The sequence below is a fragment of the Bombina bombina genome, chromosome 6 (assembly GCF_027579735.1).
Source record: "Bombina bombina isolate aBomBom1 chromosome 6, aBomBom1.pri, whole genome shotgun sequence".
Classification (NCBI taxonomy): domain Eukaryota; kingdom Metazoa; phylum Chordata; class Amphibia; order Anura; family Bombinatoridae; genus Bombina; species Bombina bombina.
Genome location: NC_069504.1, coordinates 712,912,098 through 712,938,318, shown reverse-complemented (window position 1 = coordinate 712,938,318; position 26,221 = coordinate 712,912,098). Strand labels below are relative to the sequence as shown.

Genomic DNA, 26,221 nt, shown 5'->3' with positions numbered 1-26,221 from the left:
TTTTAGACCCTTTAATCGATACTCTTTTACAAGCTAGGTGAAACCTGTGACTCAAAGGATTTACCACATAATTTGGAAAGCATATTTTGTGTGGTAGTCCTCTAAGGGATTTTCTTGATGTTCCTTTTGGATCCCGAGAATTCTTCAGTTCTTACTAGATGGCCTTGAAAAGGACTTAGCTAGTTCCCTGGAAGGTCAAATTTCAACTTTATTTGTTCTTTTTAATAGGAAGTTGGCTAAACTTCCTGATCAGACCTTTGTTGAGGTGTTAGAGGCTGTGGGTATTTTACATAAAATGGAAAATTCAAGAACAAGGGGTCATGAGCTCAAGCTAAAGGGTAGTAGATTCAGGAGTAATTTGAGGAAGCACTTCTTTACAGAAAGAGTGATTGATTTATGGAATAAACTTCCTAAAGAGGTAGTAAGCAAAAAGCACTGTGGGGGACTTTAAAAATGCATGGGACAAGCATAGGGCTATCCTACGAACTAGATAAGTTTATACTGTTAGGTAAGGTCGGGCAGACTTGCTGGGCCTATGGCTCTTATCTGCCGTCAATATCTATGTTTCTATGTTAGAACAAGGCCAGTTGTAAGACCTATTTCTTTCATGTAATTGCCAAGAGTCCATGAGCTAGTGACGTATGGGATATACAATCCTACCAGGAGGGGCAACGTTTCCCAAACCTCAAAATGACTATAATTACACCCCTCACCACACCCACAATTCAGTTTTACAAACTTTGCCTCCTATGGAGGTGGTGAAGTAAGTTTGTGCTAAGATTTCTACGTTGATATGTGCTTCTCAGCATTTTGAAGCCTGATTCCTCTCAGAGTACTGTGAATGTCAGAGGGATGTGAAGGGAGTATCACCTATTAAATGCAATGTTTTTCCTCACGGAAGATCTATGTTCTCTGTTATCGGTCGTAGAGATTTATCTCTTACCTCCCTTTTCAGATCGATGATATACTCTCATATTCCATTACCTCTACTGATAACCGTTTCAGTACTAGTTTGGCTATCTGCTATATGTGGATGGGTGTCTTTTGGTAAGTATGTTTTCATTACTTAAGACACGCTCAGCTATGGTTTGGCACTTTATGTATTTATATAAAGTTCTAAATATATGTATTGTACTTATATTTGACATGATTCAGGTTTCAGTATATTTCCTTTTGCAGACTGTCGGTTTCATATCTGGGAAATGCATTTTTTAGGAAAATGTATTTCTTACCTGGGGTATAGTCTTTTTCTCTTGTAAAGGTGTATCCAGTCCACGGGTTCATCCATTACTTGTGGGATATTCTCCTTCCCAACAGGAAGCTGTCTATATAGCTCCTCCCCTAACTGCGACTCCTAGTCATTCTCTTGCAGCTCTCGACAAGAAAGGAAGTATCAAGAGAGCTGTGGTGAATTAGTGTAGTTTTTTACCTTCAATCAAAAGTTTATTTTTAAACGGTGCCGGCGTTGTACTGTTTTTACTCTCAGGCAGAAATTGGAAGAAGAATTCTGCCTGGAGGTTTGATGATCTTAGCTGTTTGTAACTAAAGGTCCATTGCTGTTCTCACACATAACTGAAGAGTATGGAAAGAAAACTTCAGTTGGGGGGACGGTCTGCAGATTGCCTGCTTTCAGGTATGTTCAGTATATTTTTTTCTAGAGAGATAAGGTCTAGAAAATGCTGACAGTGCCTGGTATATTTGAGGTAAGCCTGATACAGTGATTTAACAGCAACTGGGTTCATGCTTGCAAAAAAGGGTAATATTCATGTAATACTCTTATTACTTAGTGTAAAAACGTTTGCATGTTTTAGAGTAAAAACGTTTTTTCTCTGAGGGTGATAAATCTTTATTTTGGGGCCTAGTTTTCCACATGGCTTGTTAGATCACTCCTAAAAAAGGCCCCATGACTTTCAGTGCATGGTGGGAGGGGCCTATTTTCGCGCACTTTATGCGCAGTTAATCTTCAGACTGAGACATACAGCTTCCCTAAAGGAGTCCTCTGGCATCTAGGGTGTTTTCCCTGCAAAAAAAATCGTGTTTAAGGGCAGGTAGGGCCACAGCAGAGCTGTGGCAGTGTGTTTGACTGTTTTTTAACGTTTTTTCAGTTTTTCTAATCTGTTTTGGGGCCTAAGGGGTTAATCATCCATTTGCAAGTGGGTGCAATGCTGCTTTAGTCTCTTATACACACTGTAAACATTTTGTAGAGTTTACTACTTTTTATCACTGTTTTGCAGTTTATGTTGTAGTTTTTTTTCTCTTAAAGGCACAGTACCGTTTTTATTTAATTGCTTTTTTCACATTAAAGTGTTTTCCAAGCTTGCTGGTCTCATTACTAGTCTGTTAAACATGTCTGACATAGAGGAAACTCCTTGTTCATTATGTTTAAAAGCCATTGTGGAACCCCCTCTTAGAATGTGTGCCAAATGCACTGACCTTTCTATAAGTTATAAAGACCATATTATAGGTTTTAAGGATTTATCACCAGAGGTTTCTCAGACTGACAAAAGGGAGGTTAAACCACCTAGCTCTCCCAATGTGTCAGAACCTATATCTCCTGCGCAAGTGACGCCAAGTACATCTGGCGCGTCCAATGCGTTTACCTTACAAGATATGGCGGCAGTTATGAATCATACCCTCACAGAGGTATTGTCCAAACTGCCAGGGTTACAAGGAAAGCGAGACAGCTCTGGGGCTAGAACAAATACAGAGCTTTCTGACGCTTTAGTAGCTATGTCTGATATACCCTCACATTGTACAGAAGGTGACATTGTGGGTGACATTTCTGATTCAGGGAAGGCGTTACTCCAGTCTGACTCTGAAATGACAGCATTTAAATTTAAGCTTGAGCACCTCTGCTTGTTGCTCAAGGAGGTTTTAGCAACTCTGGATGACTGTGACACCATTGTAGACCCAGAGAAATTGTGTAAAATGGACAAATACTTTGCAGTGCCTGTTTACACTGATGTTTTTGCAATTCCTAAGAGGTTTTCAGAAATTATTACAAAGGAATGGGATAGACCAAGTGTACCGTTCTCTCCCCCTCCTGCGTTTAAAAGGATGTTAACCATAGATGCCGCTACACGGGATTCGTGGCAGACGGTCCCTAAGGTGGAGGGAGCAGTATCTACCCTAGCTAAGCGTACAACTATCCCCGTCGAGGACAGTTGTGCTTTCCTAGATCCAATGGATAAAAAATTAGAGGGTTTCCTTAAGAAAATCTTTATACAACAAGGTTTTATTCTCCAGCCTCTTGCATGCATTGCCCCAGTCACTGCTGCAGTGGCTTTCTGGTTCGATGTCTCTTGAGGAGGCTCTTCAAGTGGAGACCCCGTTGGATGATATCCTAGACAGGCTTAAAGCTCTTAAGTTAGCCAATTCATTTATTTCTGATGCCGTGTTTCATTTAAAAAAGCTAACGGCTAAGAATTCAGGTTTTGCCATTCAGGCGCGTAGGGCGCTATGGCTTAAATCCTGGTCAGCTGACGTTACTTCAAAGTCTAAGCTTCTCAACATTCCCTTCAAGGGGCAGACCCTATTCGGGCCTGGACTGAAGGAGATCATTTCTGATATTACTGGAGGGAAAGGCCACGCCCTTCCTCAGGATAGGTCCAACAAATTAAGGACTAAACAGACTAATTTTCGTTCCTTTCGGAACTACAAGAGTGGTGCAGCTTCATCTTCCTCTACTACAAAACAAGAAGGAAATTCTGCCCAGTCCAAGCCAGTCTGGAGACCTAACCAGGCTTGGAGCAAGGGAAAGCAGGCCAAAAAACCTGCCGCTGCTTCTAAGACAGCATGAAGTAGTAGCCCCCGATCCGGGACCGGATCTAGTTGGGGGCAGACTTTCTCTCTTCGCCCAGGCTTGGGCAAGAGGCGTCCAGGATCCCTGGGCTCTGGAGATTGTTTCCCAGGGATATCTTCTGGACTTCAAAGCCTCATCTCCAAAAGGGAGATTTCATCTCTCACAATTATCTGCAAACCAGATAAAGAGAGAGGCATTCTTATGTTGTGTTCAAGACCTTCTGGTCATGGGAGTGATCCACCCAGTTCCAAGGGAGGAACAGGGGCAAGGATTCTATTCAAATCGGTTTATAGTTCCCAAAAAAAGAGGGAACTTTTAGACCAATCTTGGATCTCAAGATCCTAAACAAATTTCTCAGGGTCCCATCCTTCAAGATGGAGACTATTCGAACCATCCTACCTTTGATCCAGGAGGGTCAATATATGACTACCGTGGATTTAAAGGATGCTTATCTCCACATTCCGATACACGGAGATCATCATCGGTTTCTCAGGTTTGCCTTCCTAGACAGGCATTACCAGTTTGTGGCTCTAACCTTCGGGTTAGCCACGGCACCAAGAATCTTTACAAAGGTTCTAGGGACCCTACTGGCGGTTCTAAGGCCACGGGGCATAGCGGTGGCCCCTTACCTAGACGACATTCTGATACAGTCGTCAACTTTTCAAATCGCCAAGTCCCATACGGACATTGTTCTGGCCTTTCTGAGGTCTCACTGGTGGAAGGTGAATGAAGAAAAGAGTTCTCTCTCCCCTCTCACAAGAGTTTCCTTCCTAGGAACTCTGATAGATTCAGTAGAAATGTAGATTTTTCTGACAGAGGTCAGGTTGTCAAAGCTTCTAACTTCCTGCCGTGCTCTTTATTCCACTTCTCAGCCGTCGGTGGCTCAGTGTATGGAAGTAATCGGCTTAATGGTAGCGGCAATGGACATAGTTCCGTTTGCCCGCCTACATCTCAGACCACTGCAACTTTGCATGCTCAATCAGTGGAATGGGGATTACACAGATTTGTCCCCTCTGCTAAATCTGGATCAAGAGACCAGAGATTCTCTTCTCTGGTGGCTATCTCGGGTCCATCTGTCCAGGGGAATGAGCTTCCGCAGGCCAGAAAGGACTATAGTGACGACAGATGCCAGCCTTCTGGGCTGGGGCGCAGTCTGGAACTCCCTGAAGGCTCAGGGTTCGTGGACTCAGGAGGAAGCCCTCCTTCTGATAAACATTCTGGAACTAAGAGCGATATTCAATGCTCTTCAGGCTTGGCCTCAGCTAGCTGCGGTCAGGTTCATCAGATTTCAGTCGGACAACATCACGACTGTAGCCTATATCAACCATCAGGGGGGTACAAAGAGCCCCCTGGCGATGTTGGAGGTTTCAAAGATAATTCTATGGGCAGAGGTTCACTCTTGCCATCTCTCAGCTATCCATATCCCAGGAGTAGAGAACTGGGAGGCGGATTTTTTAAGTCGGCAGACTTTTCATCTGGAGGAGTGGGAATTTCATCCGGAGGTATTTGCCCAGTTGATTCATCTATGGGGCAAACCAGAACTGGATCTCATGGCGTCTCGTCAGAACGCCAAGCTTCCTTGTTACGGGTCCAGGTACAGGGATCCCAAGGCAGCGCTGATAGATGCTCTAGCAGCGCCCTGGTCCTTCAGCCTGGCTTATGTGTTTCCACCGTTTCCTCTGCTCCCTCGTCTGATTGCCAAGATCAAGCAGGAGAGAGCTTCAGTGATCTTGATCGCCCCTGCGTGGCCACGCAGGACTTGGTATGCAGATCTGGTGGACATGTCATCCTTTCCACCATGGACTCTGCCGCTGAGACAGGACCTTCTACTTCAAGGTCCTTTCAAACATCCAAATCTAACTTCTCTGCGTCTGACTGCTTGGAGATTGAACGCTTGATTTTTAGTCTCGAAAGCCTGTCACCAGGAAAATCTATCATAAGATATGGTGTAAATATCTTCATTGGTGTGAAGCCAAGGTTTACTCATGGAGTAAAGTCAGGATTCCTAGAATATTATCTTTTCTCCAGGAGGGATTGGAGAAAGGATTGTCTGCTAGTTCCTTAAAGGGACAGATCTCTGCTCTGTCTATTCTTTTGCACAAACATCTGGCTGAGGTTCCAGACGTTCAGGCGTTTTGTCAGGCTTTAGTAAGAATTAAGCCTGTGTTTAAACCTGTTGCTCCGCCATGGAGTTTAAATTTAGTTCTTAAGGTTCTTCAAGGGGTTCCTTTTGAACCTCTGCATTCCATAGATATTAAACTTTTATCTTGGAAAGTTCTGTTTCTAGTAGCTATCTCCTCGGCTCAAAGAGTTTCAGAGTTATCTGCTTTACAGTGTGATTCCCCTTATCTGATTTTCCATGCAGATAAGGTAGTTTTGCGTACCAAACCTTGGTTTCTTCCTAAGGTAGTATCTAATAAGAACATCAATCAGGAGATTGTTGTTCCTTCATTATGTCCTAATCCTTCCTCAAAGAAGGAACGTCTTTTACACAATCTTGATGTGGTTCGTGTTTTAAAGTTTTATTTACAAGATATGAAGGATTTTCGTCAAACATCTGCATTGTTTGTTGTCTACTCTGGACAGAGGAGAGGCCAAAAGGCTTTGGCAACTTCTCTTTCTTTTTGGCTAAGAAGTATAATACGCTTAGCTTATGAGACTGCTGGCCAGCAGCCTCCTGAAAGAATTACAGCACATTCCACTAGAGCGGTAGCTTCCACATGGGCTTTTAAAAATGAGGCCTCTGTTGAACAGATTTGTAAGGCGGCGACTTGGTCTTCGCTTCATACCTTTTCTAAATTCTACAAATTCGATACTTTTGCTTCTTCGGAGGCTATTTTTGGGGGAGAGGTTTTACAGGCAGTGGTGCCTTCCGTTTAAGGGCCTGCCTTGTCCCTCCCTTCATCCGTGTCCTAAAGCTTTGGTATTGGTATCCCACAAGTAATGGATGAACCCGTGGACTGGATACACCTTTACAAGAGAAAACAAAATTTATGCTTACCTGATAAATTTCTTTCTCTTGTGGTGTATCCAATCCACGGCCCGCCCTGTCATTTTTAGGCAGGTGTTTTTTATTTTTAACTACAGTCACCACTGCACCCTATAGTTTCTCCTTTTTTCTTGCTTGTCTTTGGTCGAATGACTGGGGGTGGCAGTTAGGGGAGGAGCTATATAGACAGCTCTGCTGTGGGTGTCCTCTTGCAGCTTCCTGTTGGGAAGGAGAATATCCCACAAGTAATGGATGAACCCGTGGACTGGATACACCACAAGAGAAATAAATTTATCAGGTAAGCATAAATTTTGTTTTTCAATTGACTGTCATTTTAAATTCACGGGCAGAATTAGCCTCGCAAGGGCGCAAAATGCCAAAGTATATTGTGTCATTTTTGGCGCAAGATTTTTTATTGGCGTGAAGTTACGTTTGATGATGCAAATTCGTCATTTCCGGCTTCTTTGTCGACGCTGAGTCCTTTCACAAGATTGCGTCTTCAATGACGCAAGGGTGTCATTTCCGGATGTTGTTGACGCCAAAATATTCTCTGTTTGTTTGTGTGTCATACTTGGTGCCAAATATTTTCATTATTTTAAACCCCATTCCTATATGCCTCTTGTCCTTTTTTTCTCTATCAGAGGGCTATGCTGTTTGTATTTTTTTCCCATTTCTGAAACTGCCATATAAGGAAAATAATTTTACTTTATATGTTGTTTTTTCTCTTACATTTGCAAGATGTCTCATTCTGGTCCTGTCTCAGAAATCACTGTTGGAACCCTGTTGACTGATAACAGTTCTACCAAAGCTAAGTACATTTTTTGTAATCTTGTGGAGATTATATCTCCAGCTGTGATTTGAATTAAGTTGTCATGATAAACTTTTACATGCAGATAATGTGTCAATCGGTAATAGTACATTGCCTGTTGCTGTTCCTTTAACATCTACTGTACAAGATATACCTGTGAATTTATAAGAATTTATTGCTGATTCTATTCGGAAGGCTTTGTCTGCCATCCCGCCTTATAATAAATGTAAAGGTCTTTTAAAACTTCTCATAAAGTTGATGAAATTTCAAATGACCGACAACATACTGAATTATCCTCCTCCTGATGAGGATCTATCTGATTCAGAAGATCCTTCCTCAGATATTGACACTGACAAATCTACTTTTTTTATTTAAAATGGTGTACATTTCTTCTTTGTTAAAGAAGTGTTGATTATATTGGATATTGAGACTAAGTCCTCTTGATATTAAAACTAGTAAACGTTTAAATTCTGTTTATAAACCTCCTGTGTTTTTTCCAGTTCCTGATGCTATTTCTGATATGATTTCTAAGGAATGGAATAGGCCTGATACTTTTATTCTTTCTTCAAGGTTTAAAAAATTGTATATTTTGCCAGCAGTTACTTTAGAGTTTTGGGAAAAGATCCTCAAAGTTGATGGGGCTATCTCCACTCTTGCTAAGTGTACTACTATTCCTAGGGAAGATAGTACTTCTTTTAAAGATCCTTTAGATAGGAAACTTGAAGCTTATCTAAAGAAAGCCTATTTATATTCAGGTCAATAATTTCAACTGTTACTGGGGGAAGGGATTTTTTTGCCTCAGGATTAAAGACCGAAGGGTTAATCTAAAGCTTCTAACCGTTTTCGTTCCTTTCGACAAAATAAGGAACAGAAACCTAATCCCTCCCCTAAGGAATCTGTTTCCAATTGGAAGCCTTCCTCGAATTGGAATAAATTCAAGCCATTTAAGAGATCAAAGCCAGCCCCCAAGTCTGCATGAAGGTGCGGTCCTCATTCCAGCTCAGCTGGTAGGGGGGCAGATTAAGATTTTTCAAAGATGTTTGGACCAATTCGGTCCAAAATCAGTGGATTCAGAGTATTGTCTCTCAGGGGTACAGAATAGAATTCAGAGTAAGACCGCCTGTGAGAAGATTTTTTCTCTCATGCATCACTGCAAACCTAGTAAAGGCTCAGACTTTCCTGAAGTGTGTTTTAGACCTGGAGTTATCAGGGGTAATCATGACAGTTCTGTTTCAGGAACAGGGTCTGGGGTTTTATTCAAATCTATTCATTGTCCCAAAGAAGAAAATTCATTCAGACCAGTTTTGGATCTACAAATTTTGAATCGATATGTAAGAGTACCAACTTTCAAAATCGTGACCTGTAAGGACTATTTTGCCTTTTGTTCAGCAAGGGCATTTATATGTCCACAATAGACTTACAGGATGCATATCTTCATATTACGATTCATCCAGATCACTATCAGTTCCTGAGATTCTTTTTTCTAGACAAGCATTACCAATTTGTTGCTCTTACTTTTGGCCTAGCGACAGCTCCAAGAATCTTTTCAAAGGTTCTTGGTGCCCTACTCTCTGTATTCAGAGAGCGGGGTATTGCGGTGTTTCCTTATTTGGACGATATCTTGGTACTTGCTCAGTCTTTACGTTCTGCAGAATCTAACACAAATCAACTAGTGTTGTTTCTTCAAAAACATGGTTAGAGGATCAATTTACAAAAAAGTTCTTTGATTCCTCAGACAAGGGTCACCTTTTTAGGTTTCCAGATAGATTCAGTGTCCATGACTTTGTCTCTAACGGACAAGAGACGTTTGATATTCACTGTTTTGTATAGGCTTTGGTTTGTATCAAGCCTGTCATTAAATCAATCTCTCCTCCTTGGAGTCATAATTTGGTTCTGAAGGCTTTACAGGCTCCTCCATTTGAGCCTATGCATTCTTTGGACATTAAACTACTTTCTTGGAAAGTGTTGTTCCTTTTAGCCATCTCTTCTGCTAGAAGAGTTTCTGAGCTATCTGCTCTTTCTTGTGAGTCTCCTTTTCTGATTTTTCATCAGGATAAGGCAGTTTTGCGGACTTCATTTATATTCTTACCTAAGGTTGTGAATTCTAACAACATTTATAAAGAAATTGTTGTCCCTTCTTTGTGTCCTAATCCTAAGAATTCTTTAGATGTGGTGAGAGCTCTGAAATATTATGTTGAAGCTACTAAAGATTTCAGGAAGACTTCTAGTCTATCTTTTCTGGTTCCAGGAAAGGTCAGAAGGCTTCTGCCGTTTCTTTGGCATCATGGTGAAAGCTTTTGATTCTTCAAGCTTATTTGGAGTCGGGTAAAGCCCCGCCTCAGAGAATTACAGCTCATTTTACTAGAATGAAGCTTCAGTTGATCAGATTTGCAAAGCAGCAACTTGGTCTTCTTTGCATACATTTACTAAATTCTACCATTTTGATGTATTTGCTTCTCCGGAATCAGTTTTTGGTAGAAAAGTTCTTTAGGCAGCTGTTTCAGTTTGATTCTTCTGCCTATGATTTAAGTTTTTCCTTTTATTTATGAGAATAAACTTATATTTGGGTTGTGTATTAATTTTTGTTTCAGCGAATTGGCTGTTTTTATTTTTTTCCCTCCCTCTCTAGTGACTCTTGCGTGGAGTTCCACTTCTTGGGTATTGCTATCCCGTACGTCACTAGCTCATGGACTCTTGCCAATTACATGAAAGAAAACATAATTTATGTAAGAACTTACCTGATAAATTCATTTCTTTCATATTGGCAAGAGTCCATGAGGCCCACCCTTTTTATGGTGGTTATGATTTTTTTGTATAAAGCACAATTATTTCCAAATTCCTTTGTTGATGCTTTTTACTCCTTTCTTTATCACCCCACTACTTGGCTATTCGTTAAACTAAATTGTGGGTGTGGTGAGGAGTGTATTTATTGGCATTTTGAAGTTTGGGAAACTTTGCCCCTCCTGGTAGGATTGTATATCCCATACGTCACTAGCTCATGGACTCTTGCCAATATGAAAGAAATGAATTTATCAGGTAAGTTCTTACGTAAATTTGTTTTTTCCTCCCTGGAATTTTGAACCTAGTCCTTCAGGGTCCTCCCTTTGTACCAATGCACTCCATAGACATAAAACTGTTGTCTTGGAAGGTTCTTTTCTTGTTGGCTATATCTTCTGCCAGAAGAGTTTGAGTTGCCCGCGTTATCCTGTGATCCTCCTTTTTTGATTTTTTACAAGGATACGGCTGTACTGCATACCAAATTTTTCTTCCAAAAGTGGTTTCTACTGATATCAATCAAGAAATTGTTCCTTCTTTGTCTAGACCCTTTTAACTCTAAGTAAAGGTTGTTACATAATCTGGACGTAGTCAGAGCTTTGAAGTTCTATCTCCAAACGTCTAGTTTGTTTGTGCATGATAAAGGACAGAAAGCTACTAAGATAGGGTAAGTCGCCTTCTAAACGTATTACAGCTCACTCTACCAGAGCAGTGGCAACATTGTGGGCCTTTAAGAATGATACATCTTTGGGGCAGATTTGCAAAGCTGCCACATGGTCCTCCTTACATATTTTTTCCAAATGTTGTTTTGATGTCTTTGCTTCTTCACAAGCAGCCATTGGCAGGAAAGTTCTTCAGGCTGCGGTGTTGGCTAAATAAGAACTGCCGGAAAGTATTTTCCCACCCTATCCATAACATAGACCACTGACTTGGGTATTAATCCCATATGTTATGGAGGACTGTGGACCATCATCATTTTCTGAAAGAAAACTAAACGTATGCTTACATGATAAATTCTTTTCTTTCAGAATGATGATGGTCCACAGGCTCCACCTGCTTCATTGGGGACAGTTCTAATGACGCCTCTATAGAACCTGCTTTGCCTTTCCCACCTTTCTTTCCTATTTCCTACTTGTCTATATCTAAAACTGAGAGAGATGGGAGGGGGGAGGGTTTTAAAGCTCTTGTATGGGTTCTTGACCACCTCCTAGTGGTGGGACATATATCCCATATATTATGGAGGACTGTGGACCATCTTCATTCCAAAAGAAAGTAATTTATCAGGTAAGCATACATTTTGTTTTTATTATGCACTTGTTGATTATGTAATTCTACTATCTTTAAAGGTCCTTTTTAAAGTTTAGATATTTTCTTTTTACCTCCATAAAAATACATTGTACTTTTTTTTTTATATGTATACGAAAAAGGCACCATTCATATTTGTATCTATTTAAACTGCTTCCCCTCCCCTCCAAAATCTTTTATAATTAATTGTATCCGATCGGCTGCTATTTCCTTTGAATGACTGTAAATATTCATTTAAGCAGATTTCAAAATGAAGAGCCAATTAATGCTTAGTAATTTTAGGTTTGTGTTAGTTTAATTTTACCTTTTATTTTCTAATTTGAAATTGCTGCTTATGCTGCTTGTAGCTCCACGTATCCTGAAATTTATAATACTTAAGTACTTGTTATAGAAAAGCTATGGGGTGTGAGACAGTCACTAAAATGCCAATTTTCCATTGTTCTCTCTCTCTCTCTCTGTATTGGTCTCCCTGTGTATACAGTGAGAGATAAATAACCTTTAAAGGTCAGTTCTCCCCACAGGTTCAGCCCATTTGATGGAGTTATGTTTTCAGTTAGCAGAGACAGCTATTTCATGTGCTAATGTGTAACTAATGCAGCGTTCTCCACAGAAATGTTTTTACCAGCCTGTTGGTATTATCCAAGGCACAAATTAATTGCATAATTTTAACAAATGTAATGACAATCTGTGCAATAAGCATTGTAACAATTTAATATTTGCAAACTTTTCTTTAATGTTTAACTTTTAGGGACATAAAACCCAAATTTTTTCTTTCATGATTCAGATAGTGTACTAGATAGGTGGCGTCCCACATGGTTAAAGCGATACATGACAAGAAATAGTGCTGCTATCTAGTGCTCTTGCTATTGTAAAACTGCTTTCGTATAGTACTGCATACACATGCACACTTACCTTCCTGCTTTTCAACAAAAGATAACAAGTAAACAAACAGAATCTGATAATAGAAGTAAATTGGAAAATTGTTATATTGTATTCTCTGTGAATTGTGAAAGATGTTTGGGTTTGTGCCCCTTTAAAAAGGTCCTGTGGAGAACAATTTCCCATACATTTTAAACTGTGCAGCTGGTATAAAAATTAATTGGTAACACATTCAGGTGAAAGCAGTTTTACGGTGCGCTGTCCCTTTAAGCAATGCACCCTCAACCATAATCTTTTGTACATTGTCTTCTGCTAAATATGCATCATTTGTATTTTTATTTTATTTTAAAATGGCAGATATATTGTCTAAAGTATTAGAGTAAGGATTTATTTAATGATTTATTTATCCTCTAGAATATGGAGAGTTCCTACACTGTAAATCTAAAAAGTTTACCGATTTTGATGAAATTCGTCAGGAGATTGAAGCAGAAACAGAACGGGCCACAGGAACAAACAAGGGCATTTCTCCAGTTCCAATTAATCTTCGGGTATATTCTCCAAATGGTAAGTAAATGATACCTGATCATGGACACCTGCTTTAATTACAACATAATGATGAAACAACACTGAAAGTAATATCCTGTCCAAACATTATACAGTTTATTAAAAGGCCACTAAAGTAAAAAATAGTTTCGTAATTTAAATAAAGCATGCAATTAAATAAAAAAAAAAAATTCCATTATATATTATTAACGTACACAATATTTTTATATGCACACTTTCTTCTGTTAAGTGTGATCAGTCCATGGGTCATCATTACTTGTGGGATATTAACTGCTCCCCTACAGGAAGTGCAAGAGGATTCACCCAGCAGAGTTGCTATATAGCTCCTCCCCTCTACGTCACCTCCAGTCATTCTCTTGCACCCAACGACTAGATAGGATATGTGAGAGGACTATGGTGATATATTTAGTTTTTATATCTTCAATCAAAAGTTTGTTATTTTATAATAGCACCGGAGTGTGTTATTCCTTCTCTGGTAGAATTTGAAGAAGAATCTACCTGAGTTTTTCTATGATTTTAGCCGGAGTAGTTAAGATCATATTGCTGTTTCTCGGCCATCTGAGGAGTGAGGTAAACTTCAGATCAGGGGACAGCAGGCAGATTAATCTGCAAAGAGGTATGTAGCAGTTTATTATTTTCTGACATGGAATTGATGAGAAAATCCTGCCATACCGTTATAATGTAAACTCAGCCTTGAATGCAGTAGATGTAGCTGATATCAGGCTGTCATGTATGTATATTTTACACTTCAGTTTTCTGGGAAATGGTACTTCTCTGGCTTTTAAACTGTATACATAGACTTAACCTATTTTGCAGGGACTTGCAATAGGTTTTAAATGACAATTAATTATTGAGGTAAAATGTTTTTTTGCTGGCATGTAAAAACGTTTTTTTCTCTGAGGTACTGGGTGAAAAAATGTTTTGGGCACTTTTTTTCCACTTGGCAATAGTTTTGATTTAAATTAGAGCAGTTCACTGATCCCTCTCACTGTTATGTGTGTGGGGGAGGGGCCATTTTGGTGCTTTCACTATGCATCAGAAAAACTCAGTCAGAGGTTCATTTTCTTCCTGCATGATCCGGTTCATCTCTACAGAGTTCAGGGATCTCAAGAGTCTTTTTTGAGGGAAGTAATCATACAGCAGAGCTGTGCTGATTGTATTGACTGTGATATAAAAAACGTTTATTTGTGTATTTTTTTCTGCTGCCTGGGTTAGTTATCATTTGCTGCTATAACTTAATTATTTTATCTGTTATAATATTTTTCTGTGCTTCTTAAAGGCACAGTTCGTTTTCATATTATTTGTAAATTACTTTGAAAAGTATTTCCAAGTTGCTGTTTATTTGCTAGTGTGTTAAACATGTCTGATTCAGAGGAAGATATCTGTGCTATATGTGTTAATGCCAAAGTGGAGCCCAATAGAAATTTATGTACTAAATGTATTGATGCTACTTTAAAAAATAGTCAATCTGTACAAATTGAACATATTTCACCAAACAACGAGGGGAGAGTTATGCCGACTAACTCGCCTCACGTGTCAGTACCTGCATCTCCCGCTCAGGAGGTGCGTGATATTGTAGCGCCGAGTGCATCTGGGCGGCCATTACAAATCACATTACAAGATATGGCTACTGTTATGACTGAAGTTTTGGCTAAACTACCAGAACTAAGAGGTAAACGTGATCACTCTGGGATGAGAACAGAGTGCGCTGATAATGCAAGGGCCATGTCTGATACTGCGTCACAGTTTGCAGAACATGAAGACGGAGAGCTTCATTCTGTGGGTGACGGTTCTGATCCAAATAAACTGGACTCAGACATTTCAAATTTTAAATTTAAGCTTGAGAACCTCCGTGTATTACTAGGGGAGGTATTAGCGGCTCTGAATGATTGTAACACAGTTGCAATCCCAGAAAAAATGTGTAGGTTGGATAAATATTTTGCGGTACCGACGAGTACTGACGTTTTTTCCTATACCTAAGAGACTTACTGACATTGTTACTAAGGAGTGGGATAGACCCGGTGTGCCTTTCTCACCCCCTCCTATATTCAGAAAAATGTTTCCAATAGACGCCGCCACACGGGACTTATGGCAAATGGTCCCTAAGGTGGAGGGAGCAGTTTCTACTTTAGCTAAGCGTACCACTATCCCAGTGGAGGATAGCTGTGCTTTTTCAGATCCAATGGATAAAAAATTAGAGGGTTACCTTAAGAAAATGTTTGTTCAACAAGGGTTTATATTGCAACCTCTTGCATGTATTGCGCCTGTCACGGCTGCAGCAGCATTTTGGTTTGAGTCTCTGGAAGAGACACTTCAATCATCCACACTAGATGACATCACACACAAACTTAAATTCCTTAAGTTAGCTAATTCATTTATTTCAGATGCCGTAGTACATTTAACTAAACTTGCGGCTAAAAATTCAGGATTCGCCATTCAGGCACGCAGAGCTCTGTGGCTAAAATCCTGGTCAGCTGATGTTACATCTAAATTGCTTAATATTCCTTTCAAAGGGCAGACCTTATTCGGGCCCGGCTTGAAAGAGATTATTGATGACATTACAGGAGGTAAAGGTCATGCCCTGCCTCAGGACAAGGCCAAAGCCAAGGCTAGACAGTCCAATTTTCGTTCCTTTCGTAATTTCAAAGCAGGAGCAGCATCAACTTCCTCTGCACCAAAACAGGAAGGAGCTGTTGCTCGCTACAGACAAGGCTGGAAACCTAACCAGTCCTGGAACAGGGGCAAACAGGCCAGAAAACCTGCTGCTGCCCCTAAGACAGCATGAATTGAGGGCCCCCGATCCGGGACCGGATCTAGTGGGGGGCAGACTTTCCCTCTTCGCCCAGGCTTGGGCAAGAGATGTTCAGGATCCCTGGGCGTTAGAGATCATATCTCAGGGATACCTTCTGGACTTCAAATCCTCTCCCCCAAGAGGGAGATTTCATCTGTCAAGGTTGTCAACAAACCTAACAAAGAAGGAAGCGTTTCTACGCTGCGTACAAGATCTTTTATTAATGGGAGTGATCCATCCAGTTCCGCGGTTGGAACAAGGACAAGGGTTTTACTCAAATCTGTTTGTAGTTCCCAAAAAAGAGGGAACCTTCAGGCCAATCTTGGATTTAAAGATCCTAAACAAATTCCTAAGAGTTCCATCGTTCAAGATGGAAACTATTCGAACAATTTTGCCCATGATCCAAGAGGGTCAGTACTTGACCACAGTGGATTTAAAGGATGCTTACCTTCACATACCGATTCACAGAAGTCATTACCGGTATCTAAGGTTTGCCTTTTTAGACAGGCATTACCAGTTTGTAGCTCTTCCATTCGGACTGGCTACGGCTCCAAGAATCTTCACAAAGGTTCTGGGCACTCTTCTGGCGGTACTAAGACCGCGAGGAATTTCAGTAGCTCCGTACTTAGACGACATACTGATACAAGCTTCAAGCTTTCAAACTGCCAAATCTCATACAGAGATAGTACTGGCATTTCTAAGGTCGCATGGATGGAAAGTGAACGAAGAGAAAAGTTCTCTCTTTCCACTCACAAGAGTTCCCTTCCTGGGGACTCTGATAGATTCTGTAGAAATGAAGATTTACCTGACAGAGGACAGGTTAACAAAACTTCAAAGTGCATGCCGTGTCCTTCATTCCATTCAAGAGACCAGAAATTCTCTTCTATGGTGGCTTTATCGGCCACATCTGTCCAGGGGAATGCCATTCAGCAGGCCAGACTGGTCAATTGTAACATCAGACGCCAGCCTACTAGGTTGGGGCGCTGTCTGGAATTCTCTGAAGGCTCAGGGACTATGGAATCAGGAGGAGAGTCTTCTTCCAATAAACATTCTGGAATTGAGAGGAGTCCTCAATGCTCTTCTGGCTTGGCCCCAGTTAGCAACTCGGGGGTTCATCAGGTTCCAGTCGGACAACATCACGACTGTAGCTTATATCAACCATCAGGGAGGGACAAGAAGCTCCCTAGCAATGATGGAAGTATCGAAGATAATTCGCTGGGCAGAGTCTCACTCTTGCCACCTGTCTGCAATCCACATCCCGGGAGTGGAGAACTGGGAGGCGGATTTCTTAAGTCGTCAGACTTTTCATCCGGGGGAGTGGGAACTTCATCCAGAGGTCTTTGCCCAAATACTTCGACGTTGGGGCAAACCAGAGATAGATCTCATGGCGTCTCGACAGAATGCCAAGCTTCCGCGCTACGGGTCCAGATCCAGGGATCCGGGAGCGGTCCTGATAGATGCCTTGACAGCACCATGGACCTTCAGGATGGCTCATGTGTTTCCACCTTTCCCGATGCTTCCTCGATTGATTGCCAGAATCAAACAGGAGAAAGCATCAGTGATTCTAATAGCGCCTGCATGGCCACGCAGGACTTGGTATACAGATCTGGTGGACATGTCATTCTGTCCACCTTGGTCGTTACCTCTGAAACAGGACCTTCTGATTCAGGGTCCTTTCAAACATCAAAATCTAACTTCTCTGAAGCTGACTGCTTGGAAATTGAACGCTTGATCTTATCAAAGCGTGGTTTTTCTGAGTCAGTTATTGATACCTTAATACAGGCTAGGAAGCCTGTTACCAGAAAGATTTACCATAAAATATGGCGTAAATACCTATATTGGTGCGAATCCAAAGGTTACTCTTGGAGTAAGGTTAGGATTCCTAGGATATTGTCTTTTCTACAAGAAGGTTTAGAAAAGGGGTTATCCGCTAGTTCCTTAAAGGGACAGATCTCAGCTCTGTCCATTCTGTTACACAAGCGTCTGTCAGAAGTTCCAGACGTTCAGGCTTTTTGTCAGGCTTTGGCCAGGATTAAACCTGTGTTTAAAGCTGTGGCTCCACCATGGAGTTTAAACCTTGTTCTTAACGTTTTACAGGGTGTTCCGTTTGAACCCCTTCATTCCATTGATATAAAGTTGTTATCTTGGAAAGTTCTATTTTTAATGGCTATTTCCTCGGCTCGAAGAGTCTCTGAGTTATCAGCCTTACATTGTGATTCTCCTTATTTGATTTTTCACTCGGATAAGGTAGTTCTGCGTACTAAGCCTGGGTTCTTACCTAAGGTAGTCACTAACAGGAATATCAATCAGGAGATTGTTGTTCCATCCTTGTGCCCAAATCCTTCTTCGAGGAAGGAACGTCTTTTGCACAATCTGGATGTAGTTCGTGCCCTTAAATTTTATTTACAGGCAACTAAAGATTTTCGACAAACGTCTTCCCTGTTTGTCGTTTACTCTGGTCAGAGGAGAGGTCAAAAAGCTTCTGCTACCTCTCTCTCTTTTTGGCTTCGTAGCATAATTCGTTTAGCTTATGAGACTGCTGGACAGCAGCCTCCTGAAAGAATTACAGCTCATTCCACTAGAGCTGTGGCTTCCACTTGGGCCTTTAAGAATGAGGCCTCTGTTGAACAGATTTGCAAGGCTGCAACTTGGTCTTCGCTTCATACTTTTTCCAAATTTTACAAATTTGACACTTTTGCTTCCTCGGAGGCTATTTTTGGGAGAAAGGTTCTTCAGGCAGTGGTTCCTTCTGTATAAAGAGCCTGCCTATCCCTCCCGTCATCCGTGTACTTTTGCTTTGGTATTGGTATCCCACAAGTAATGATGACCCGTGGACTGATCACACTTAACAGAAGAAAACATAATTTATGCTTACCTGATAAATTCCTTTCTTCTGTAGTGTGATCAGTACACGGCCCGCCCTGTTTTTTAAGGCAGGTAAATATTTTTTAAATTATACTCCAGTCACCACTACACCCTTGGCTTCTCCTTTCTCGTTGGTCCTTGGTCGAATGACTGGAGGTGACGTAGAGGGGAGGAGCTATATAGCAACTCTGCTGGGTGAATCCTCTTGCACTTCCTGTAGGGGAGCAGTTAATATCCCACAAGTAATGATGACCCGTGGACTGATCACACTACAGAAGAAAGGAATTTATCAGGTAAGCATAAATTATGTTTTTTGAGGCTCCAGCTTCTACTGAACATGTGCAAAAGTGCACAGTATATACGTACATGCTTTCATGATTGGTTGATGGCTGTCACATGATACACAGGGAGGGAAAATTGGAATAACTGAAATTTGCCAATAAATATTTTACGGCTCATCTCAAATTAGTACAAGTAAGTGCTATTGCATTGTCTTTTTTTTTATTGTGTATTTATAAATTATTCAGTTCTACTGTATTTTGTGGTCCTTTAGCTTAATTTAGTTGCTTTGTTTTTTCAGGGCAATGGAAATTGGGTTACTAAAACTTTACTCTCCCACCAAATTTTAACAATAGTATTCAGCTGAATTGAAATGATTGTGTATCTGTTGATGCTGTAACCTCCAATTAATTTTCCTTCCCTTAGTCCTTAACTTGACTTTGATTGACCTTCCGGGCATCACAAAAGTTCCTGTAGGTGACCAGCCCCACGACATAGAATACCAGATCAAGGATATGATTATGCAGTTCATCAGCAGGGATAGCTGCCTCATCCTGGCTGTGACACCAGCTAACTCGGACTTGGCCAACTCTGATGCATTGAAATTGGCTAAAGAAGTGGATCCACAAGGTAAATGAGTCTTGGAAAGTATCAATCCCTTCTAGCTGCAGGAATTATTAAATAGCTCTGTCAGATGTAAATTGTGCTTATCAAACAAGCAACAAATAAGGCTCAACAACTTTTTCTTCTGTTTGTGAAAAAACACATATGTATGTAAGTACAAACCATATCTAAAAAACATAAATATGCCTTCCAAAATATGCACACACATACAGACTAAGCTTTTGTCTACCAGTAACACAACATGACCTGTGAACTCCTTACCTTCACTGATATCCAGTGGGTACTCTTTCAACAGTTGGAGACAGAGGGTAACTTATGCAGGGACTATAAATGTGCAGTAACACTAGGGGGGAGTGGGAGGAGGAAATTATTAGCTATTCACAGCTGCATGCAGAGCTGTGCAGTGCCAGTACTGGGGTCAGAAAGGGGGAAGAGTGCTGGTCCTGGCTCGCGTCAGGCACATTGGGGAAGGAGGAGCTTCTCACCCACCAGTTGGCAGGGCATATGTGCCGGTGAGCAGCTGACATACCTATCTCTACAGCTGTGTAGTATAAATTAGCAGTTGGGGCCATTTGTCAGGCACCCGTTGTTGGCAAAGAACTGGCTGTAGTAGTTGTTGAGGCCTGTAACATGACTAGTGTAGAAGGGAAGATGTTTTAACTTTTAAAATATTCTCATTTCCACACACAGTTCACCTGAGACCAAGGTAAAGATGAGCCTTATGTAACTTGATAAAAACTTTTAGGAGGATGTAAATAAAATCTTATCTGCTTTCCTCACTCTTTTTTTTCTCCATAATCACCCTTCTTTAAATTGTTAGAGACTTTCTACCTGTAGTGCACTTTTTCTTCTGTAGTGCAATTTACTAATGATGGTTTCTAGAGGCCAGGGCCCTCTCTTGTTCAAGTTTGTTGAAACCTATATATGTAATGTCTGATGTTTATGGCAACTTTTTTGTCACATGTGGGCTTCCTTACCCTCTGGGGAACTGTTGGAAGTTAAAAGGCCAGAGACAGTTGGAGGTTGGCCAAGTCAGAGGAGCGCAAAGAACATCACAGACTCCTTGTTGATATTGTAAGAGGAATCAACATTTGCTATAATGTTTCTATTTAGGTTGCAGAACATTCTTCTGAGTAAGGAAAACCATTGGTTAATTTATGCATGGCTGACAATCTTGTCAATAAGATTGGCAAGTGAAAGTTTTTTATGTATTCTCAACTGTCTCTTATTTGCTTCATCATGTAATAAATATGATTGAGCACTTAGTGTTTCTCAGCCTTTTTGAAACAAGTAACCCTAAAGGCACTTTGATTTTTGCCCTAAGTACCCACGCTGCAGCACGTAAATATAATTGCATTAAAAAATTTTTTTTTAAAATGGGTGCATTTGTGCATAGTGTTCTGTTCTCAGTCATTTTATTTTAAAATCCTGTTTTAATGAATGCAAATTCAGAAACTATTTGAAAATATTAGAGCAACAAATAATAAAGAAATAAACTTATATAGAAGACCCACAAACACATATATAATTAATTTAAATTGTGCTATGGGCATTAGAAAAAATATAATGAAGGAATTAGTATTGTTATTACATTTCTTCATCTATCATCACATACGCAGGTCAGCTTATTCACATTTCATTGTGGCATACTTGGGTATAGAACACTGCCTGGCACATTTTCACCGTGGCATATACCCCTGATATGTGGCATACTTTATGGTACATATCTCTGACACATTTATTAGTGTTTCTCAACTCCAGCCCTAGTACAGGTGAGAAAGTCACTGTTAGTCAGATAGCGAAATATAATCTGGCCTGATAGAAACACTGATTTGTGCAGTATTTATATAATGTGTGTGAATATGATATATCTTTAGTAAAATACTATATTGAAAGTTATGTTAGCCATGCATCAGTTCAGCATAAAATACCATTACCACTGTGCAGTTTGACTCTTATAAATATTTGAAACGGACAAGGAACATTGTGTGTATTGAGATGGAAATTATAGTTTCAGTATTTAATGGCTAAGGACATTTCACTGCTTTAGAAGTACAGGTATACCTCACTTTACAGCCCTTCACTAATCCAGCACGAATATGGAGCTGAAGTAACACCTCCAAAGATTTTGAAACAGTGCTGTACTCATCGTGAGGTTGCGAGAAAGGCAGCCGGCACCATTTTGTTATGCGCAGTTCTGTCTGTTTACACGATTGCAGTGCACTCCCTGTCTCAGTGTCAGTCTGGCAAATTTTACTACAGTAATTATCATTATTTTACAGGTACTGTACAGTTTTTATTGAGAACTAATTGAACACTGTACTATACTGTGCTGGTGTTAAACTAAATTTGGTGCCATTACATTCCTAATATATGTTAGTTCAAACATGTTTTTAAACACATTGGCAAGTGAAAAGAAAGCTAAAACTGCCTTGTTTCACTTTACAGCGGGGCTCTGGTCCCTAACCCGCTGTATGACTGAGGTTTAGCTGTAAAATTATTGGTATAAATTGTTTACCATTTTAGATAAAATCCTCCACCTATACTAGAGATCTTCATTTTCACAGTAGCTACATGCATAATGCAGCAAGATGGATTAGTTTGTCCTGAGCCTACCAAGGTATGCTTTCAGCAAAGGCTACCAAGAGAACAAAGTACGTTTGATGAAAGAAGTAAATCGAAAAGGCCCTTAAAATCACAAGGTCTTCTCATCTGTAGCTCTGGGGTTAAAGATCGTTTTATAGAAAATATCAGACATCATAAGGCTATATACAATGTTACTAAACTTTAAAAGGCTCTGTCATCCATATGACGTATAGGTCAAAATTAAAATGTGCATGAATGTCTTTAATATTTTAATAGAAACATTTTTTTTCAGTATATTTCCATTAGCAAAAATGATTTTAGTAAAAGTTATGACTGCTTCAGTTGCTTACGCACATATGCTATGTGTGATTAGAGGATCAGAATTCAAGTACCATGCCTGTTGAGAGAGCGGTCCGGTGGTGTGTATTGTGTCACACAAGCCACTTCTGACTCTCTGAGAAGTTGTGGTGTTGGAATATGCTGCTTAAAAATAGTAATATCTTTTGCTAGAAACATTTTTGCTAATGGTAGTATATTGCAAAAATGCTTTAAAGGGACACTGAACCCAATTTTTTTCTTTCGTGATTCAAATAGAGCATGATATTTTAAGCAACTTTCTAATTTACTCCTATTATCAAATTTTCTTTATTCTCTTGGTATCTTTATTTGAAATGCAAGAATGTAAGTTTAGATACTGGCCCATTTTTGGTGAACAACCTGAGTTTTCCTTGCTGATTGGTGGATAAATTCATCCACCAATAAAAAAGTGCTGTCCAGAGGTCTGAACAAAGAAAAAAGCTCAGATGCCTTCTTTTTCAAATGCCGATATCAAGAGAACAAAGAAAAATTGATAATAGGAGTAAATTATAACGTTGCTTAAAATGGCATGCTCTATCTGAATCACGAAAAAAATTTTTTGGGTTCAGTGTCCCTTTAATTAAAATGTAAATGCACTAATGCACATTTCAGTTTTGACTTTTCTATCCCTTTATGAATGTGTATGTGTGCATATATGTGTGTGTGTTGTCTATCCATACATCCATTCATCCATCCATCCATTCATCCATCCATGCATGGCTTAAAATTTCCAGTGGTACCGGACAACTTATGTGTCGCTTGCGTACTTCATACTAATCCTCGCTGGCTGATAGGCACTTTCTGCTAATGCTAATAAAGACCCATTAAAGGAACACCAATGTCAAAATTAAACTTTCATGATTCAGAAAGAGCACATACTACCATTATCAAAATCCTTTTCCGAGGCACTAGCTCCTGCTGAGCATTTGCTAGAGTTTACAGTTTATACGTATAAGCATTTTGTAATTGGCTGATGGCTGTCACATGGTGCAGGGGGAAGGAAAATTAAAACTGAAATTTGTCAGAAGAAAAATCTACTCATTTGAATTTTAAACCAATTCCTTTAGTATTGTGTTTTTATTATGCATTTGTAATCTCATAGCATACATCAGCAGTTACATGGACATTCCAGCCAAAATTGAAGTTTACACAAATATTGTTTAGTTCTGAATAGAAGCATTTTTGTAATATACATGTATTGGCAAAAAATCATCTAATTAAAGGTATAGCCGTTTCAAAAGTGTATTTGGAAATGGCAACATGCTACTTGTACTTATTGCCCTATAACTAGCAAAAAAAAAACCATTTGGTATTTCTAAACTCAGAACAAAATTTAGAGACTATTTAGCAAGGGTGTTTTTTGGTGGTTGTAGATGTGTAACAGATTTTGGGGGTCAAAGTTAGAAAAAGTGTGTGTTCCCATTTTTTTTATCATATTTTATCATTTTTTTTTAGTAAATAATAAGATATGATAAAAATAATGGTATCTTTAGAAAGTCCATTTAATGGCGAGAAAAACGTTTATAGAATGTGTGGGTGCAGTAAATGAGTAAGATTAAAATTGCAGCTAAACACAAACACAGCAGAAATGTAAAAATAGCCCTGGTCCCAAACAGTAAGAAAATTGAAAAGTGCTGTGGTCACTAAGGGGTTAAAGGTAAATGAAACACCATTTTTTCTTTCTTTCATGATTTAGACAGAGAATAAAATTTTGAATAACTTTCCAATTTACTTCTTATCAAATGTGTTTCACTATCTAGTATCCTATTGTTGAAGGAACAACAATGCACTACTGAGAGCTAGCTGAACATATTGGTTAAAGGGACATAAAACACAATTTTTTTTTCTTTCATGATTTTGATAGAACATCAAATTTTAAACGACTTTCTAATTTACTTCTATTATCATATTTTCTTTGTTTTCTTGTTATCCTTATTTGAAAAGCAGAAATTTAAAGGGATACAAAACCCAATTTATTTCTTTTATAATTCAGATAGAGCATGCAATTTTAAGCAACTTTCTAATTTATTCCATTATCTATTTTTCTTCGTTATCTTGCTATCTCTATTTGAAAAGCAGGAATGGAAGGTTAAGAGCCAGCCCATTTTTGGTTCTGCACCTTGGTAGAGCTTGCTGATTGGTTTGCTACATTTAGTAATCAATCAGCAAGAGCTACCTAGGTGCTGAAATAAAAATGGGCCGGCTCTTAAGTTTACATTCTTGCTTGTTCAAATAAAAATAGCATGAGAATGAAGAAAAAATATTATTAAGAGTAAATTAGAAAGTTGCTTAAAATTGCATGCTCTATCTGAATCATGAAAGAAAAAAATTGGGTTTAGTATCCCTTTAAGCTCAATAGTGTGCACGTGTCTGCAGCACTATATAGCAGCAGTTTTGCAACAATGTTATTACATTAGCAGCAGCACTAGATGGCAGCACTATTTCCTGTCATGAAGGGCTTCAGGCATGTGCACACTACCTACCTAGGTATCTCTTCAACAAAGAATAACATGAGAATGAAATACATTTGATAAATATAAGTAAATTGGAAACTTTTTAAAAATGTTATTCTCTATCTGAATCATGAAATAATTTTTTGGGGTTTAATGTCCCTTTAAGGCAATGACAGTAGGCATATATAAATCGGGGAAAAAATAATTTTGACTTTTACTATCCCTTTAATAGTGTAAAGCTAAGCCCTAAGTAAATTGTTTTAAAAGCACATTTGGATTGTAGTGCAATTTTATACACTTTGATATATGCTTTATTTTGGATGTATTTATATTTTCCAGGTTTGCGGACAATTGGTGTTATAACCAAGCTTGATTTAATGGATGAAGGCACAGATGCTAGAGACATATTGGAGAACAAGCTGTTACCCTTGAGAAGAGGTAAAAAAGCGTTTTTTCTAGGAGAACATTAAAAGTTGAGATTTTTTAACGCTGTTTATCGGTAGCAAAGAGTGTAGAATGCTGAAAGGCACAAGAGGGAGATGTTGATATAGTGTGTTAAGGGTTAGTGGATGGTGAAAGGTTATGGACGACGTGGACAGAATTGCAGATTATAGACAATATAGGCAATATAGGTATATGAAAGTACATGCAGATAAAATAGAGACTGTAAAGATTGGATGAAGGCAAGAAACGAACAAGGATGGTTTATATAAATGTATAGCGCCTCCTCCCAATTGATCCTTATGCTCTCTCCTCCTTTCCAGGGTACATTGGGGTTGTGAATAGGAGTCAGAAGGATATTGATGGTAAGAAGGACATCAGAGCTGCTCTTGCTGCTGAAAGGAAATTCTTTTTATCTCATCCGTCCTATCGGCACGTAGCAGACAGAATGGGAACACCTCACCTGCAGAAAACCTTAAACCAGGTACTAAAATAAAGTTGATTGTTATTAAGAGTTTCTTTCATACTGGTGGTGAGAGTCCACATTCCATTACTTCTGGGAATTTCTCTTCTCTACCACTAGGAGGAGGCAAACATTCCCAAACACCAAGAGCGCTATACAAACCCTCACACATACCTCAGTCTTTACTTTGCCTCTGCTGGAGGTGGTTGAAGATGTGCATTTGATTCTTCAGAGAGAGAG

General features: G+C 39.5%; 1 protein-coding gene across 1 annotated transcript in view; it reads left to right on the top strand.

The window, feature by feature from the left end:
• Nucleotides 1–26,014, top strand: part of LOC128664583 (dynamin-2) — a 178,629-nt gene extending 152,615 nt beyond the window's left edge. Inside the window, exons 3-6 of the mRNA XM_053719400.1 lie at nucleotides 12,973–13,122; nucleotides 19,484–19,687; nucleotides 25,417–25,515; nucleotides 25,842–26,014. Coding sequence (XP_053575375.1) covers nucleotides 12,973–13,122; nucleotides 19,484–19,687; nucleotides 25,417–25,515; nucleotides 25,842–26,014 — 626 coding nt within the window. The remainder of the gene's footprint in view (nucleotides 1–12,972; nucleotides 13,123–19,483; nucleotides 19,688–25,416; nucleotides 25,516–25,841) is intronic.
• Nucleotides 26,015–26,221: the final 207 nt, after the last annotated feature.